Raw genomic sequence first — 13,387 nt, forward strand, 5'->3', positions numbered from 1 at the left:
AAGTCTGATATTCAAGACAACCCCAGCGTCTCAGCCAGCCAGGCATCATTTGGGCCTCAGTGTGGTCTGTCGCTATCAAACCGATCTTTGGGCTCATGCGCTTATGCGTAGCCAGTTAGTTGAAGACTTCCAGACCCATAAAAACTGCTGACTGTTGCTACAATGGAATCACAAACCATAGCCAGTCTTGTTTCCCGCAAGCAGGATACCGACTGAGATTAAGAACCATGGACTGGGACCAAAGATATGTAGGGAAGATCGCAAACTATCGTTTGCGGCTTGGCGGTAACAGCAAAACGGGTGTTCGGCATGCCTGGTTCTTTGGGTCCAAGCCAAACGTTCTTAATGCATTGTCAAAAAGCAATCAGAGAGACACTGTTTTATCATTTTCAGACGTGGTCGTGTCAGTGTTGCGAAACTGATGTTATGTGACGTTATAACTGATGTCACTGATGTTATATAAGACCCTCTTGTGATTCTCTTGCAGGACTATCTGTCCCCTTCACCAAGTCTTCCCATATGTTCCCAAGGGCCAGTTTGGTGTACAGCGCGGACTCTAATCTGGGAGAGCCGGGTTTGATTCTCCACTCCTCCACATGCAGCTGCTGGCGTGACCCCCACCTACCTCACCTGTTGAGAAACACTGCCCTAGAGGATGTTATCTGGGAAAAAAATTATCAGTGCTGGACTTCACACAGGCCCAGATCTTTTATTATCTCCTGACTGATCTTGATGTGTTCTTAAGCCTCAAGTCAAGCAGCCTTTGCTAAAGCGGCTGAGAAATTAAGTAGTAAATCACCGAAAGACACAGCCATTCCTTGTGCTGAGAATTCGTGCATTCGGCCTTCGCTTCCGCAATGACCTACGCTTGATGCAAATAAACAAACTGAACTGATCGAACTGAACTGATACTACGGGAAAAGTTTAGGTGTTTGTTTGGAGAACGTCTGCGCAATGACCTATGCTTGATGCAAATAAACGAACTGATCAAACTGAACTGATACTACAGGAAAAGGTTAGGTGTTTGTTTGGAGAACGTCTGCGATGCCCCAAAAAAAGCGTTTCCTGTTTGAAATGGCTGTTAGACTGTCTATAAATACATGTAGATTTGTTATCGTAATGTTTGACTGCTAATCGCCCTCGAGAAAAGGTCGCATGGCGCGAAACACAGTAGGGGTTTTATAGAGGCGGAGGAAAGTTTTGAAAAAGTCAAATGAACACTCAGATCTTCTTGCCACTGTCCAACTCAAGCAGCTGCTGAATAGCTGTGCAGCTGCGTAGTGGTTATGGAGGTAATGTGGCTCTTTTTGTAGCAGGAACTCCTTTGCATATTAGGCCACACACCGCTAATGTAGCCAATCCTCCAAGAGCTTACAGAGCTCTTCTTACAGGAGCTACTGTAAGCTCTTGGAGGATTGGCTACATTAGGGGGGTGTCGCTTAATATGCAAATGAGTACCTGCTACAAAATGAGCCCTGTATACACCTACATTGCTCTGTGTCTAGTGGGTGAGACAGAATGGCTAGCCTGAGGCTGCTAACTGTGGTTGAGATGAGAGCTGAAGTGGTAAACTTTGAGATTACACCTTGTTCTCCTCACTGTTTTGCTACAAAATCTTGTAACACTGGGCAGCCTTGGACCGGTCACAGACTCTCAGCCTAACCTACCCTCACAGGGTTGTTCTGAGGATACGATGAAGAAGAAAGAATTAGATTTATACCTCGCCCTTCACTACCTGAGGGAGTCTCAGAGGGGCTTACTCCTTTCCCTTCCCCTCCCCACAACAGACACCCTGTAAGGCAGGCAGGGCTGAGAGAGCTCTTTCAAGGACTGCTCCTGAGAGAACAGCTCTGAAAGAACTTGTAACTGACCCAAGGCCACACCAGCAGCTGCATGTGGAGGAGTGGGGAATCAAACCCGGTTCTCCCAGATTAGAGTCCGCGCTCCTAACCACTACCACTACACCAAATGGATGACAGAAGAAGGATGTGAGCCGTTTTGGATCCCCATGGGGGGGAAAAGCAAAGTATAACTGAAGTAAATAAATTAAAATAAATAACAAAGACAAGGTAGGGTACTTCTCTGCAGCACAGTAGTTTTTCTATGGGCAGCAAATGAAGATCTTCTCTTATTTATTCTGGGACTGGAACACCCCTATAAAGCTTTCGCTCCACAGTCACTTCAGAATAATCGTTATCTTATCACAATGACGACACACGATTCTACCAAGACTATTCTAATCAAACATTCAAAAATGGAAGACCTCTTGCGAGAAGGCGAGGAGAGTTTCTCATGCATGTGTATCCCGTGGCCAGGCGGACGAGCCGGTTCTTCTTCCACTATGTCACCCCAAGAGTTATTCTGACGCCATGATTCACGAGCTGCACGTGAAAAAGATCACGTTAATAAAAGTTAGGCTCCAACCACGTATCTACCGATGCACAAACTGAGAGGGAGGGCTATTACGGACTTTCTAAGCAATTCCTGATTAATATGGATTATAATTGAGTAAAAAAAATTGTTAAGCAAAGAATCATGGGAGTTGAAAGGCAACATGATTTGGACTTCATAAAGCGACATCTGCCAGGAAGGGTGGGACTAAATAAGGTAACACCAGGGCTATTTTTGGGCAGGAACGCACAGGAACGGAGTTCCCACTGGCTCCTGAGTTGGCCACGCCCAGCAGGAACTCATTAGCATAATAGGCCACACCCAACAGCAGGAACTCATTAGGATTGGCTACATTAGGGGTGTGTGGCCTAACATGCAAAGGAGTTCCTTCTACAAAAAAGCTCTGGGTTTGGACAACAAACAAGGTAAACAGAATAACAAGCAAAAGGTGGGTGTGGCTGGATGACCACACTTTAAATAAGGTAATACCAATGGTATATCTACAAAACTTAGATAAACCTGACTATAGAAGAGCATTTACCCTGCTCAGAGCCGATATGCTTCCATCTGCAGTTTTAGAAAGCAAATACAAAAGACAACCTTATGAGGGAAGATTGTGTATCAGTGGAGAGGGGAAGGTAGAAACGAGGGAACATGTGCAGTTCGAATGTAAAATGTATCAAAATATTAGAGACATTTACATAACCCCGACTTGTTCTCGATTTCCTGGGAGAAATGAAAGATTTTACCTAGATAAGTTGCTGGCTGACAAAGAGCAGGAAACTACTTTAAACATGGCAAAATTTGCCATGCAGGCAATCAAAATCCGGAGACAAGCTATTAGCAGTTAGATAGTGAATATTGTACTTAAATAGAGTTTTTTAATTATCTAATAATATTTTAATTTTATTCCTAACATTTTAATGTTTGATATTCTGGATAGCGTCTGTATGCATTTTACTGTTTTACCGGCTGATGTCTTTTTGGTTCTTTTACGTATTTGGTCAATGACCGTACTATTAAATTGATTGATTGAGAGGGAGGATAAGAACGCTCTTCTAAGCATGTTTTGGGTGGGTGGGAGGAATAGGACTTCTCAAGACTTGAGATCCAATGGCGTTATTCCCTATTTCTATACGAAAATGTTTACCTTCATAATCTGCTAGGACGTCATTCCAGTCCATGGAAATGCCACAGAAAGATATGGTTCCACTGCCCATGCTGGCCTAAAATTACACAATGTGGAACGGAAACCGGAAACAGAACATTAGAAGCCTGAAGTTTAAACCTACAACTCCACACACACGATGAACAGTGACCAGAATAATTAATATAGGGAAGTGACTCCCCAATGTGACACCAACCAACAGGTCTCCTGATGCCCATTCAGCAAACTGTCACTTCCCCAAAACAAAGAGCAAATGCTGGGCTATCCTTCAACCCTCAACGAAGCAAGAGCCTTTGGGTCTGTAGGGCATGCCATTTCAAAAGAGTGTCCCCAGCAGAGGAAGATGCTTGGCTTGCAATCGCCTAATGTTTTGTAATGCCCTCTGTGGCAGCCATTTTGTGACTGGTCCTGTCTCCCACAGCAGCCATTTTGTGATGGCACCTTTTGTGAGGGCCCTCAATATACAGTAGTAGGCTTAAAAAATCTGGCACGTGATAATCTCTCTCTTTTCCATCTTGTCCTACTTTGAAAAATGGCAGTTGATCATAGCGTGCCTCATAATATACACGAACCAATCAAACTGTGGTGCTTTGAAGTCCCACAGTTTCCAACAGAAAAGCTTTAGACACATTGTCAACTCCCACTTATGCAAATGGGACTTATGAATGTGGTGGTATTCTGAACACTTCTGATGTGTCATGATGCGTACCAGCCAATCCAATCAAAGCATCTGTATTATAGCTGGCATATTTCTGTTACCTGAGGAAGTGAACTTTGGCTCATGACAGCTCATATCAAAATGAATATTGATAGTCTTGAAGGTGCTAGTGGATTTTTTTTGTTTTATTTTTCTAGGACATGCTAACTCCCCAGCAACCATACTCCAGTTTATACATATATTCTAGCTACTGCACTGCTATTTTGTACCTCAGGAACATGACAAACACGTTTCCTGTCAGATTCTGACTTTGCTTTGGAAACACAGAGGAATTTCAGACAGGCGATATATTCCAGAAGAGGAACGGTTCCCAAACGCTTTCTGGTCTGTCATTTCAGACAGAACTGTATGAGAACTGGTTCCCTTCCGGAATATGTTTGTCATTTCATACACAATTGCTTCTGTCCTGTTTAGGAAAGGGGGCTGAAGCGTTTTACCTGTCAACCGCTTCCAAGTATTCCTCAGTTTCCTCTCCCGGTTCCGATGCGCTTTTCCCCGCCATTTTTCGCCCGCACGGGCAATCTCCGCCCTTTTTTTTGGGAAGTTTGCTTTATAGCGCTATAACGCTATAACACTATAACGGAATAGCATTATATCGATCCCATTGGAACTCATGGGGTGTTTTGTTATACTGCTATAGCACTATAGCGCTCTAAAGTGAACGTTAAAAAAAAAAAGCCGGAGATCACCCGCACAGGCGAAAAACGGTGGGGGGAAAGCGGGAAAAAGCTGTGCAGTCTGAAATGGCAAACCACTTCAGATCCAGCTCTTTACCGGAAGGGGAAAGCCATGTGTGAAATGGCAGCCCTATACCGGTTCACTTCAAAACGGATCATTACCGGCTTGAAACCGGGTGAAACTGGGTAATGTGAAATTCCCCACAGAGTCAAGGTTCATACTACTGTACTGCCATTTTGCACCTCAGGAACACAACAAAAATGTACGTTTCCTGTCAGATTCTGACTTTGCCTTGGAAACATGAATTCAAGGTTTATACAGATGTTCTCGCTATTGCGCTGCCATTTTGTGCCTCAGGAACACGACAAAAACTTGTTTCCTATCAAGTTCTGACTTTGCCCTGGAAACACAAATTCAACAGTTATTCAATTCAAAACAAAATTGGCAACTCAACAGAGAAGTCGCTGTCATTGTCTGTTTCAATGTCGTTGTTCTCCTCAGCTTCGATCTCTCTGGTCAGCTGCTCTTCCTCAGCAATGGCGCTGGCAATGGCTTCTTCATTGGCCTTCTCCAGGCGATCGGCTAATTCCTCCTTCTTCGCGAGAACCTCTGCCATCGACTAGAAAAACCGAAAGTGAGAATTGGACTGAGAAGCTGGAAGTACGTTATCGCTGTGGGATCACATAATTTTTATACGATAATGTTCTTTTTCAACCAATTGAATCTTTGAGGATTAATTAAGTCTAGGTAATTGCCTCTAGGGTTTTTTTGGGCAGGGGGCTTTAGTTACTTCATGCTTGTAAATATCTCCTTGCTTCATAACCTGTCTGTGGTAGTATTGACACAAGGGACAGAAGCACTACAAAAACACATACTAATACACGGGTCCCCAATACAGTACCCGTGGGAATCATGGTGCCCATCAAGTGTTTTCAGAAAGTGGGCAAGGCTAGGTGGGGCTTCTCCCAACAAGGTTTCTCACTGGCTGTGCAGCTTTTAAAAAAGCTTTGGCAGCAACTGCCACCACATCACAACAGTCTTCACTGTGTGACTGAAGGTAAAGGCTAGGCGGGGCTTCTCCCAACAAGGTTTCTCATTGGCTGTGCAGCTTCTAAAAAAGCTTTGGCAGCAACTGCCACCATATCACAACAGTTTTCACTGTGTGACTGAAGGTAACCTGTGGTGGCTATTTTGTGACTGGCTCCACCATCTGCGGCAGCCATTTTGTGGCAGTGCCCACCATGCTGCGTAGGAAGGGTTGCCAAAAAGAGGGGGGGGGGGGGGAAGAGACAGCAGGCCTGCCCATCTTGTCTATATCCCATGTTGTAATCAGTTCACTTTGGCCTACCACGCTCAGTCTGAGCCACAGAAAACTGACCCAACCTCCAATGGGTCAATGCTCTGTTCCTCCGTAACACAGAATCATGACCAAATGTCAAATCTGGCAAAACGCGTTCGGAATCTCAAGTGCTCTTGACAACGTGCTAGCGCTCACGTTGGAAATATCAGCGGGGTCCATTTCGTTCTCCATCTTGTTTCTTTCTGTTTGAGTCTCCTCGTCACTACGGGAAGTGGCAGAGATGATTGTGTCCGCTTGTGGATTTTTCGCAACGTGTTCGGTGTCAATGAGAACCACAGGCACGTCAGATGATGACTGCAGAGAACCCTCTTGTGAGCCTTTGTTGTCAGAGATCTTGATGTCCTCTAGTACACGGCCTGTGAACTAAGACAAGACACGTGTGGGGTTAATCCTCCGCTCTGGAGCCCCTGCCTGCAGTGCCAATCAGCTGGTCCGAGGGGGGCCTGCGACTCTGTTGCTAACGACGCCACTTCCGGCTTGCGACAGAAGTGATGTCATCACATCACTGGCAATGCGTGGACGCTTTGGTATCGGGACAAAAACTCTGTGGTAAAAATGGCTTCAACCACAGAGTTTTTGCCCGAACACCAGAGCGTCCCCATGTCGCCAGTGACTTGATAATGTCACTTCTGGTGTGCACCGGCAGCGACATCACTGAGTTGCTGGCAACAAAGGCCTAGGCCTTAGCTTGCTGCCGGAAGCCCCCCACCCCACCCTTGCTGGTTGCCAGGGGATACCTGTCACAAAACTACCACAAAGCTTTCACAGAGGCCTTGACCCCTAGGCCTGCTTGGTGGCCCTTCAGAGGAAATGGTTTGAAACAGGATGCTGGACTAGATGGACCACTGGTCTGATCCAGCAGGGCTCTTCTGATGTTCACTCTCCCAGTTCTTCCTTAATCTCCCTCTCCCCCAACACTTATTTAGACTATTTCACTTTTATTTCAGCTCTGCCTACACCCGTCTTTCCCAGAATGCTCCCCTTCAGACCCACTGGAAGATCAAGCACATTCTGCCTGGCCATAAATTTGCCCTGTTTAACAGAAAGTTTTCCTTCAATGACTTCTAGATGCCCTTCTTAAATATAAACCAAGGGAATCTAATGCCCAATAAATCCTTTACAACGTAATGCTCCAGAAGCAATGCAGTGATATTTAGCTATAGCGCATTTAAAACTATATAGCTCATAAAAATATTCATTTGCCTTCTCTAATAATACCCAATAAAAACCCTTTAGAAAGAGCAGGACTTCAAAACCAGCACATTAAAATTTAACTTCCAGGTCAGAACCAGGACTTGTTAAAAAAGGAAGGTTGACAAAAATAATTTATAAGACAGTGTGATGGGATATTTATTTTGTGAAGGCCTACTTACACTGGGCCTCTACTCATATGCAAAGTAAAATACATTTTCAAGAGCAGAATGAAGGAAAACCATGTCATTGTTTCAAGGAGTATACTCAAAAACTTTTTAAAAACGACTGGAGCAGATTCAATGGATGTATGGCTAACACAGCTCTTTCTAGCCGGGCTCAAACACAAAAGGTTTGAAGATAAACTGTCATACTTTCATTTTAGCTCTTCACATGTTAAAGTGACCTAGGGTTGCCAGCTCCGAGTCAGGAAATACCTGGAGATTTTGGGGGTGGAACCTGCAGAGGGTGGGATCTGGGGAGGGGAGCGACTTCGGGTACAAATAGGTATCAAGAAACTGTTGGAGGTGCAAAAATAACATACGTACATTCTTCCACATGTGGTGGCGGTGCGAGAAAATTTATAAATGTTGGAAAGACATTAAACAGCTAATATTAGAGATTATGGATATAGATTTACATTTGTTACCAGAAATTTATTTGCTAAATATAATACCAGAAGGGTTTGGGCGTGATGATACATGTATTTTGTCATATATCCTTACCGCAGCCAGAATTCTTGTTGCTAAACGTTGGAAGGCAGAGAAACTACCCACTAGAGAAGAGTTGGTTACTAAAATATCTGAACTTGCAGAAATGGATAAATTGAATATGATACTTTCAGGAAAAGATGGAAAAGCTTTTCAAAAAAGATGGTATAGAGTTAACGAATGGTTTGGAAAGAATGTTTAACGTAAACTCCAAAAAAATAGTTATGTACTGTATTTTTGTTTTTGTAACATAGGTAAAGGTAAAGGTTCCCTTGCTCGAAAGCCAGTCGAATCCGACTCTAGGGTTGCGGTGCTCATATCCGCAGCTTCTTTTTGTAACATAAAAACCTACAAATAAATTCAGTTAAAAAAAACACAACTTTGGAATTTTAAAAAACGAGTGGAGCAGATTCAATGGATGTATGGCTAACACAGCTCTTTCTAGCCAGGCTCAAACACAAAAGGTTTGAAGATAAATTGTCACACTTCCATTTTAGTTCTTCACCTACGGCTGCCAGCTCCGAGTCAGGAAATACCTGGAGATTTTGGGGGTGGAACCTGCGGAGGGTGGGGTTTGGGGAGGGGAGGGACTTCAATCGGTTATAATGCCATAGAGTCCACCTTCCAATGTGGCCATTTTCTCCAGGTGAACTGATCTCTGTTGTAACAGCGGACGATCTCCAGCCACCACCTGGAAGTTGGCAAACCTACAGTGAACGCAGGGACATCCTGCATGCACGTGTGTACACCTGTCTGTAAGAACCAGCCGACATGCATTCGCTTTACAAACGAACCTGGGAATCGACATCGGGGAAAACGTGCAGTTTTGATCACACGTTTAGCCGTATGTGGGTTGGACGTAACATGAGAATGACTCAACGCACAAATGAAGGCAAATCAAGTATACGCCATACACAGATTGTATGTGCATTCTAGGGTTGCTAAGTTGATTTTTCTTACCGGTGGGGGAGCCTTGCTGGGCCCCAGAAGCTGTCCGTTGATGCGTGCACGTGCGCGCCGCCAGCATGTCACCGGAAGTGACGCGCGATGTCGAACACGTTGAGGGCGTGGCCCCGATCATCGGAGGGAAAACCATAGAGTTTTCCCTCCGGCGATCGGGGCCATGCCCCCAACATGATTGCTGTGGTTGTGTCACCTCTGGTGACGCAGCCACGCTACGCTTCGGGGGGCGGAGTTCCCCCCCCGGGGCCCGATTCCGCAGCGGCAGAAATCGGGCCTCCGAAGCAGGGGTTTACCCCCACCCCCACCCCCACTTGGCAGCCTAGTGCATTCCCTGTAACTTGTGAATGGGGCTTTGCCTTCCACAAGCTTCCCTGAGCAGGTTCTGTCTATGCATTTGAAAGACACAGTTGATAGCTGAACAGGGTGACGGCTGCTGGGGGACTCCTAGCCATCCTCAGCATGAGACTGACTGTACAACCCATTTATGCTTGTGCCAGCTAGAACTGCGAATGCAGAGAGAGAGAGAGAGAGAGAGAGAGAGAGAGAGAGAGAGAGAGACTTAAATCATTTAGTAATGGGGGAAGCTGTGTGGATGGAAGCCAAGAGGGCTCCATATTGTTAAATCTCCCCCCTTGCTTTTGGAATGTTTATATGTTTATAATGTTGTCACTGCCACTGATGGGGCGGGGAGAAGAATCAATAGAGTGCTGTTCCCTCCCAAAATCAATCCTCATGCTCGCCAGATAATATTGGTAAAGACATCAACGCATTTACTGCTGGAGGAAATGTCCTCGCAGAAATGGAAACATCTACAACGCATTGTTTCGGCAGTTACCGTAACAACTCGATGATAATTGTCGGAATCTAACGGTCATGCACATTCTGCTGCCTAAATTTTACTTAAGTACATCTCCAACAGGGCCTTCAATTTGTATAGCTAGATGTCATACAATGGTCTTGGGATAGTACTTTAGACCAGTGGTACCCAAAGTTTTTGAGCCTGCGGGCGCCACTGGAATTCCAGCAGTGCGGTGGGCGCGGACAAAAAAATGGCTGCCGCAGGACGAAGAGGAAGAAAAGATTGGATTTATACCCCGCCCTTCATTCGGAGTCTCAGAGCAGTTTACAGTCTCCTATCCTCTCCCCCCCCCCGCAACGAACACCCTGTGGGGTAGGTGGGGCTGAGAGAGTTGTTTGAAAACTGCTCCTGAGAGAACAGCTCTGAGAGAACTTGCAACTGACACAAGGTCACACCAGTGGCTGCATGTGGAGGAGTGGGGAATCAAACCCGGTTCTCCCAGATTAGAGTCCGCGCTCTTCACAGCTACACCAGACTGGAGGTGGAGCCGGCCACAAAATAGCTACCATAGCTTAACTTCAGTCACATAGCGACAGGTGTTAGCGGCTGCAAAAGCCATGTTTTTAAAAATCTGCACAGCCAATCAAATCTGGCACCAGAAATATTGCTTCTGAGTCTTAAAATGGAAGAAGTGAACGTAACAAAAAGAACATTGCTATGGTATTTGATTACAATGGCCAGAATGACTTATGCCCAAAGTTGGAAGATGACAAGAAAACTAAATAATAAAGAAGACGAAGAAAGCCCCACCTGGCCCTGCCCATTTCCTAAAAGAACCTGGCAGGTGCCGGAAAAGGGGTCGGCAGGGGCCATGGCTCCCATGCGCACCACGTTGGGGACCCACACTTCGGCCCCACTGAAAGTAACCCAGAATGTTGAAAACCATTCACACGGTCAACGTGAAATATTAGTTCAAATGTTACATAGTTTTAAAATGCAAAGCCCAGAGAAATCTCACTTACTTGAGTCCTTTCTGCAAGAGGGTGCTCATACAAGGAGCCAGACTCTTTCAGGATGGGGTCTACGTTTTTAGATACGGCGTCTTCAGTCAACGGACCCTGCTGCTTCTTCTGCGCCAGCCGGAGGATGACGTTCTCTTTGTTGCTGTCATCTTGCAACTTGGACAGTTCCGTGGACGAAACTGTTTTCACTGCCAGAGTGGAGGATTTGGATCTCACCGGCCTCCCGCGCTGGACCGTTTCCCAACCTTCGGCATCCTTTCGTTCTGTGCCAGGTTGTCAAAAAGCCAAGACATTGCAAACCTGATTCAGTACAGCTATTTATACATGGACAGGACGCACCATTGTATCTTGCTTTAGAACTATTACAGATTATTAAAGCATAAAGATCTTACGGTGCAAGTTTGGATGCAGAGTCTGCTCTCCGTGTTAACCAGCCTGCCAGTTAAGCTCCGCCTCTCAAGCCTTGTTCTCTGTGCCCCGCCTTCAGAGGTGACGGGGCATTTTCTGTGGTGGCACCACACCTCTGGAGTGTCCTCCCCCTGGAGGCTTGCTTGGGACTTACCTTTTTCTTTTAGCCACTGGGCCAAACCCCGCCTTTTTACTCAGGCTTTTAACTACCCGCTTTTCTAAGGCTTTTAACGAGAGGGTTTCTCTTACCAGCTTCTTAAAACGTCCACTACTGCTTTATGGATAGTTTTTTATGCTGCTTATGTCCAATGGATAATTTTAACGGCTTGTTTTAAAGAACATAAGAACATAAGAGAAGCCAGTGTTGGATCAGGCCAGTGGCCCATCCAGTCCAACACTCTGTCACACAGTGGCCAAAAATACCAGATGCCATCAGGAGGTCCAGCAGTGGGGCCAGGACACCAGAAGCCCTCCCACTGTTGCCCCCCTCCCCAAGCACCAAGAGCATCACTTGCCCCCTATTACAGATTATTCAAGCAAAAAGATCTTACGGTGCAAGTTTGGATGCGGAGTCTCCTCCCCGTGTTAACCAGCCTGCCAGTTAAGCTCCGCCTCTCAAGCCTTGTTCTCTGTGCCCCGCCTTCAGAGGTGACGGGGCATTTTCTGTGGTGGCACCACACCTCTGGAGTGTCCTCCCCCTGGAGGCTTGCTTGGGACTTACCTTTTTCTTTTAGCCACTGGGCCAAACCCCGCCATTTTACTCAGGCTTTTAACTACCCGCTTTTCTAAGGCTTTTAACGAGAGGGTTTCTCTTACCAGCTTCTTAAAACGTCCACTACTGCTTTATGGATAGTTTTTTATGCTGCTTATGTCCAATGGATAATTTTAACGGCTTGTTTTTAAGAACATAAGAACATAAGAGAAGCCAGTGTTGGATCAGGCCAGTGGCCCATCCAGTCCAACACTCTGTCACACAGTGGCCAAAAATACCAGATGCCATCAGGAGGTCCAGCAGTGGGGCCAGGACACCAGAAGCCCTCCCACTGTTGCCCCCCTCCCCAAGCACCAAGAGCATCACTTGCCCCAGCCTGAGAGTTCCCATCTATACCTTGTGGCTAATAGCCACTGATGGACCTCTGCTCTTACTCCCAAGTCCAGTTACCTTTATTGGCATGTAACCCTTGCAAACCCATATACAAAAAAACCAGCAACAACAACCACCACAGCATAGAATAATACTTGCAAAAGCTCTGCTCTTAAGAACATAAGAGAAGCCAATGTTGGATCAGGCCAGTGGCCCATCCAGTCCAACACTCTGTCACACACTGGCCAAAAATACCCGGTGCCATCAGGAGGTCTACCAGTGGGGCCAGCATAGGCGTCAACTTCAGGCTGTTGCCCCCCCCCCAAGCACCAAGAGCATCACTTGCCCCAGCCTGAGAGTTCCTATCTAGACCTTGTGGCTAATAGCCACTGATGGACCGCCGCTCCATAGGTTTATCCAATTCCCTCTTGAAGCCGTCCGTGCTTGTAGCCGCCACCACCTCCTGTGGCCATGAATTCCACGTGTTAACCACTCTTTTAAATGGGTTGTGTTGCAATTGTAAGCCATCTCGAGCAGGATTCCGAAGAGGAGGCATTTTTTAAAATTTCGCTGTCGGGTCACAGCCGGCTTATGGCGACCCCGCAGGGTGTTCAAGGCAACAGACGTTCAGAGGTGGTTTGCCATTGCCCGACCCTGGTATTCCTTGGAAGTCTCCCATCCAAATTCTAGCCAGGGCCGACCCTGCTTAGCGGGGTATAGAGCCAATAAATAAATAAATTCCAAGATCTGATGAGATCAAGCTACCCTGGGGCTGTCCAGGTCAGGCCTTCATTTACTTTCTATTGATCAAAAGGGGAAGAAGAGATTGGATTTATACCCCACCCTTCACTCACAGAATAGTTTACAATCTCCTTTCCCTTCCCCTTCCTCACAA

General features: G+C 46.1%; 1 protein-coding gene across 1 annotated transcript in view; it reads right to left on the minus strand.

The window, feature by feature from the left end:
• Window positions 1–2,246: 2,246 nt before the first annotated feature.
• LOC107122871 (S phase cyclin A-associated protein in the endoplasmic reticulum-like) overlaps window positions 2,247–13,387 on the minus strand; it is a gene marked incomplete at its 3' end in the record, with an annotated part of 63,010 nt that continues 51,869 nt past the window's right edge. The window contains exons 10-14 of the mRNA XM_015426012.1: window positions 11,001–11,263; window positions 6,451–6,678; window positions 5,410–5,574; window positions 3,542–3,617; window positions 2,247–2,381 (exon numbers count right to left, since the gene is read on the minus strand). Of these exons, the coding sequence (XP_015281498.1) occupies window positions 2,247–2,381; window positions 3,542–3,617; window positions 5,410–5,574; window positions 6,451–6,678; window positions 11,001–11,263 (867 nt within the window). The remainder of the gene's footprint in view (window positions 2,382–3,541; window positions 3,618–5,409; window positions 5,575–6,450; window positions 6,679–11,000; window positions 11,264–13,387) is intronic.

This window comes from Gekko japonicus, unplaced genomic scaffold (assembly GCF_001447785.1).
Source record: "Gekko japonicus isolate JY-2015 unplaced genomic scaffold, Gekko_japonicus_V1.1 scaffold4587, whole genome shotgun sequence".
Classification (NCBI taxonomy): Eukaryota; Metazoa; Chordata; class Lepidosauria; order Squamata; family Gekkonidae; genus Gekko; species Gekko japonicus.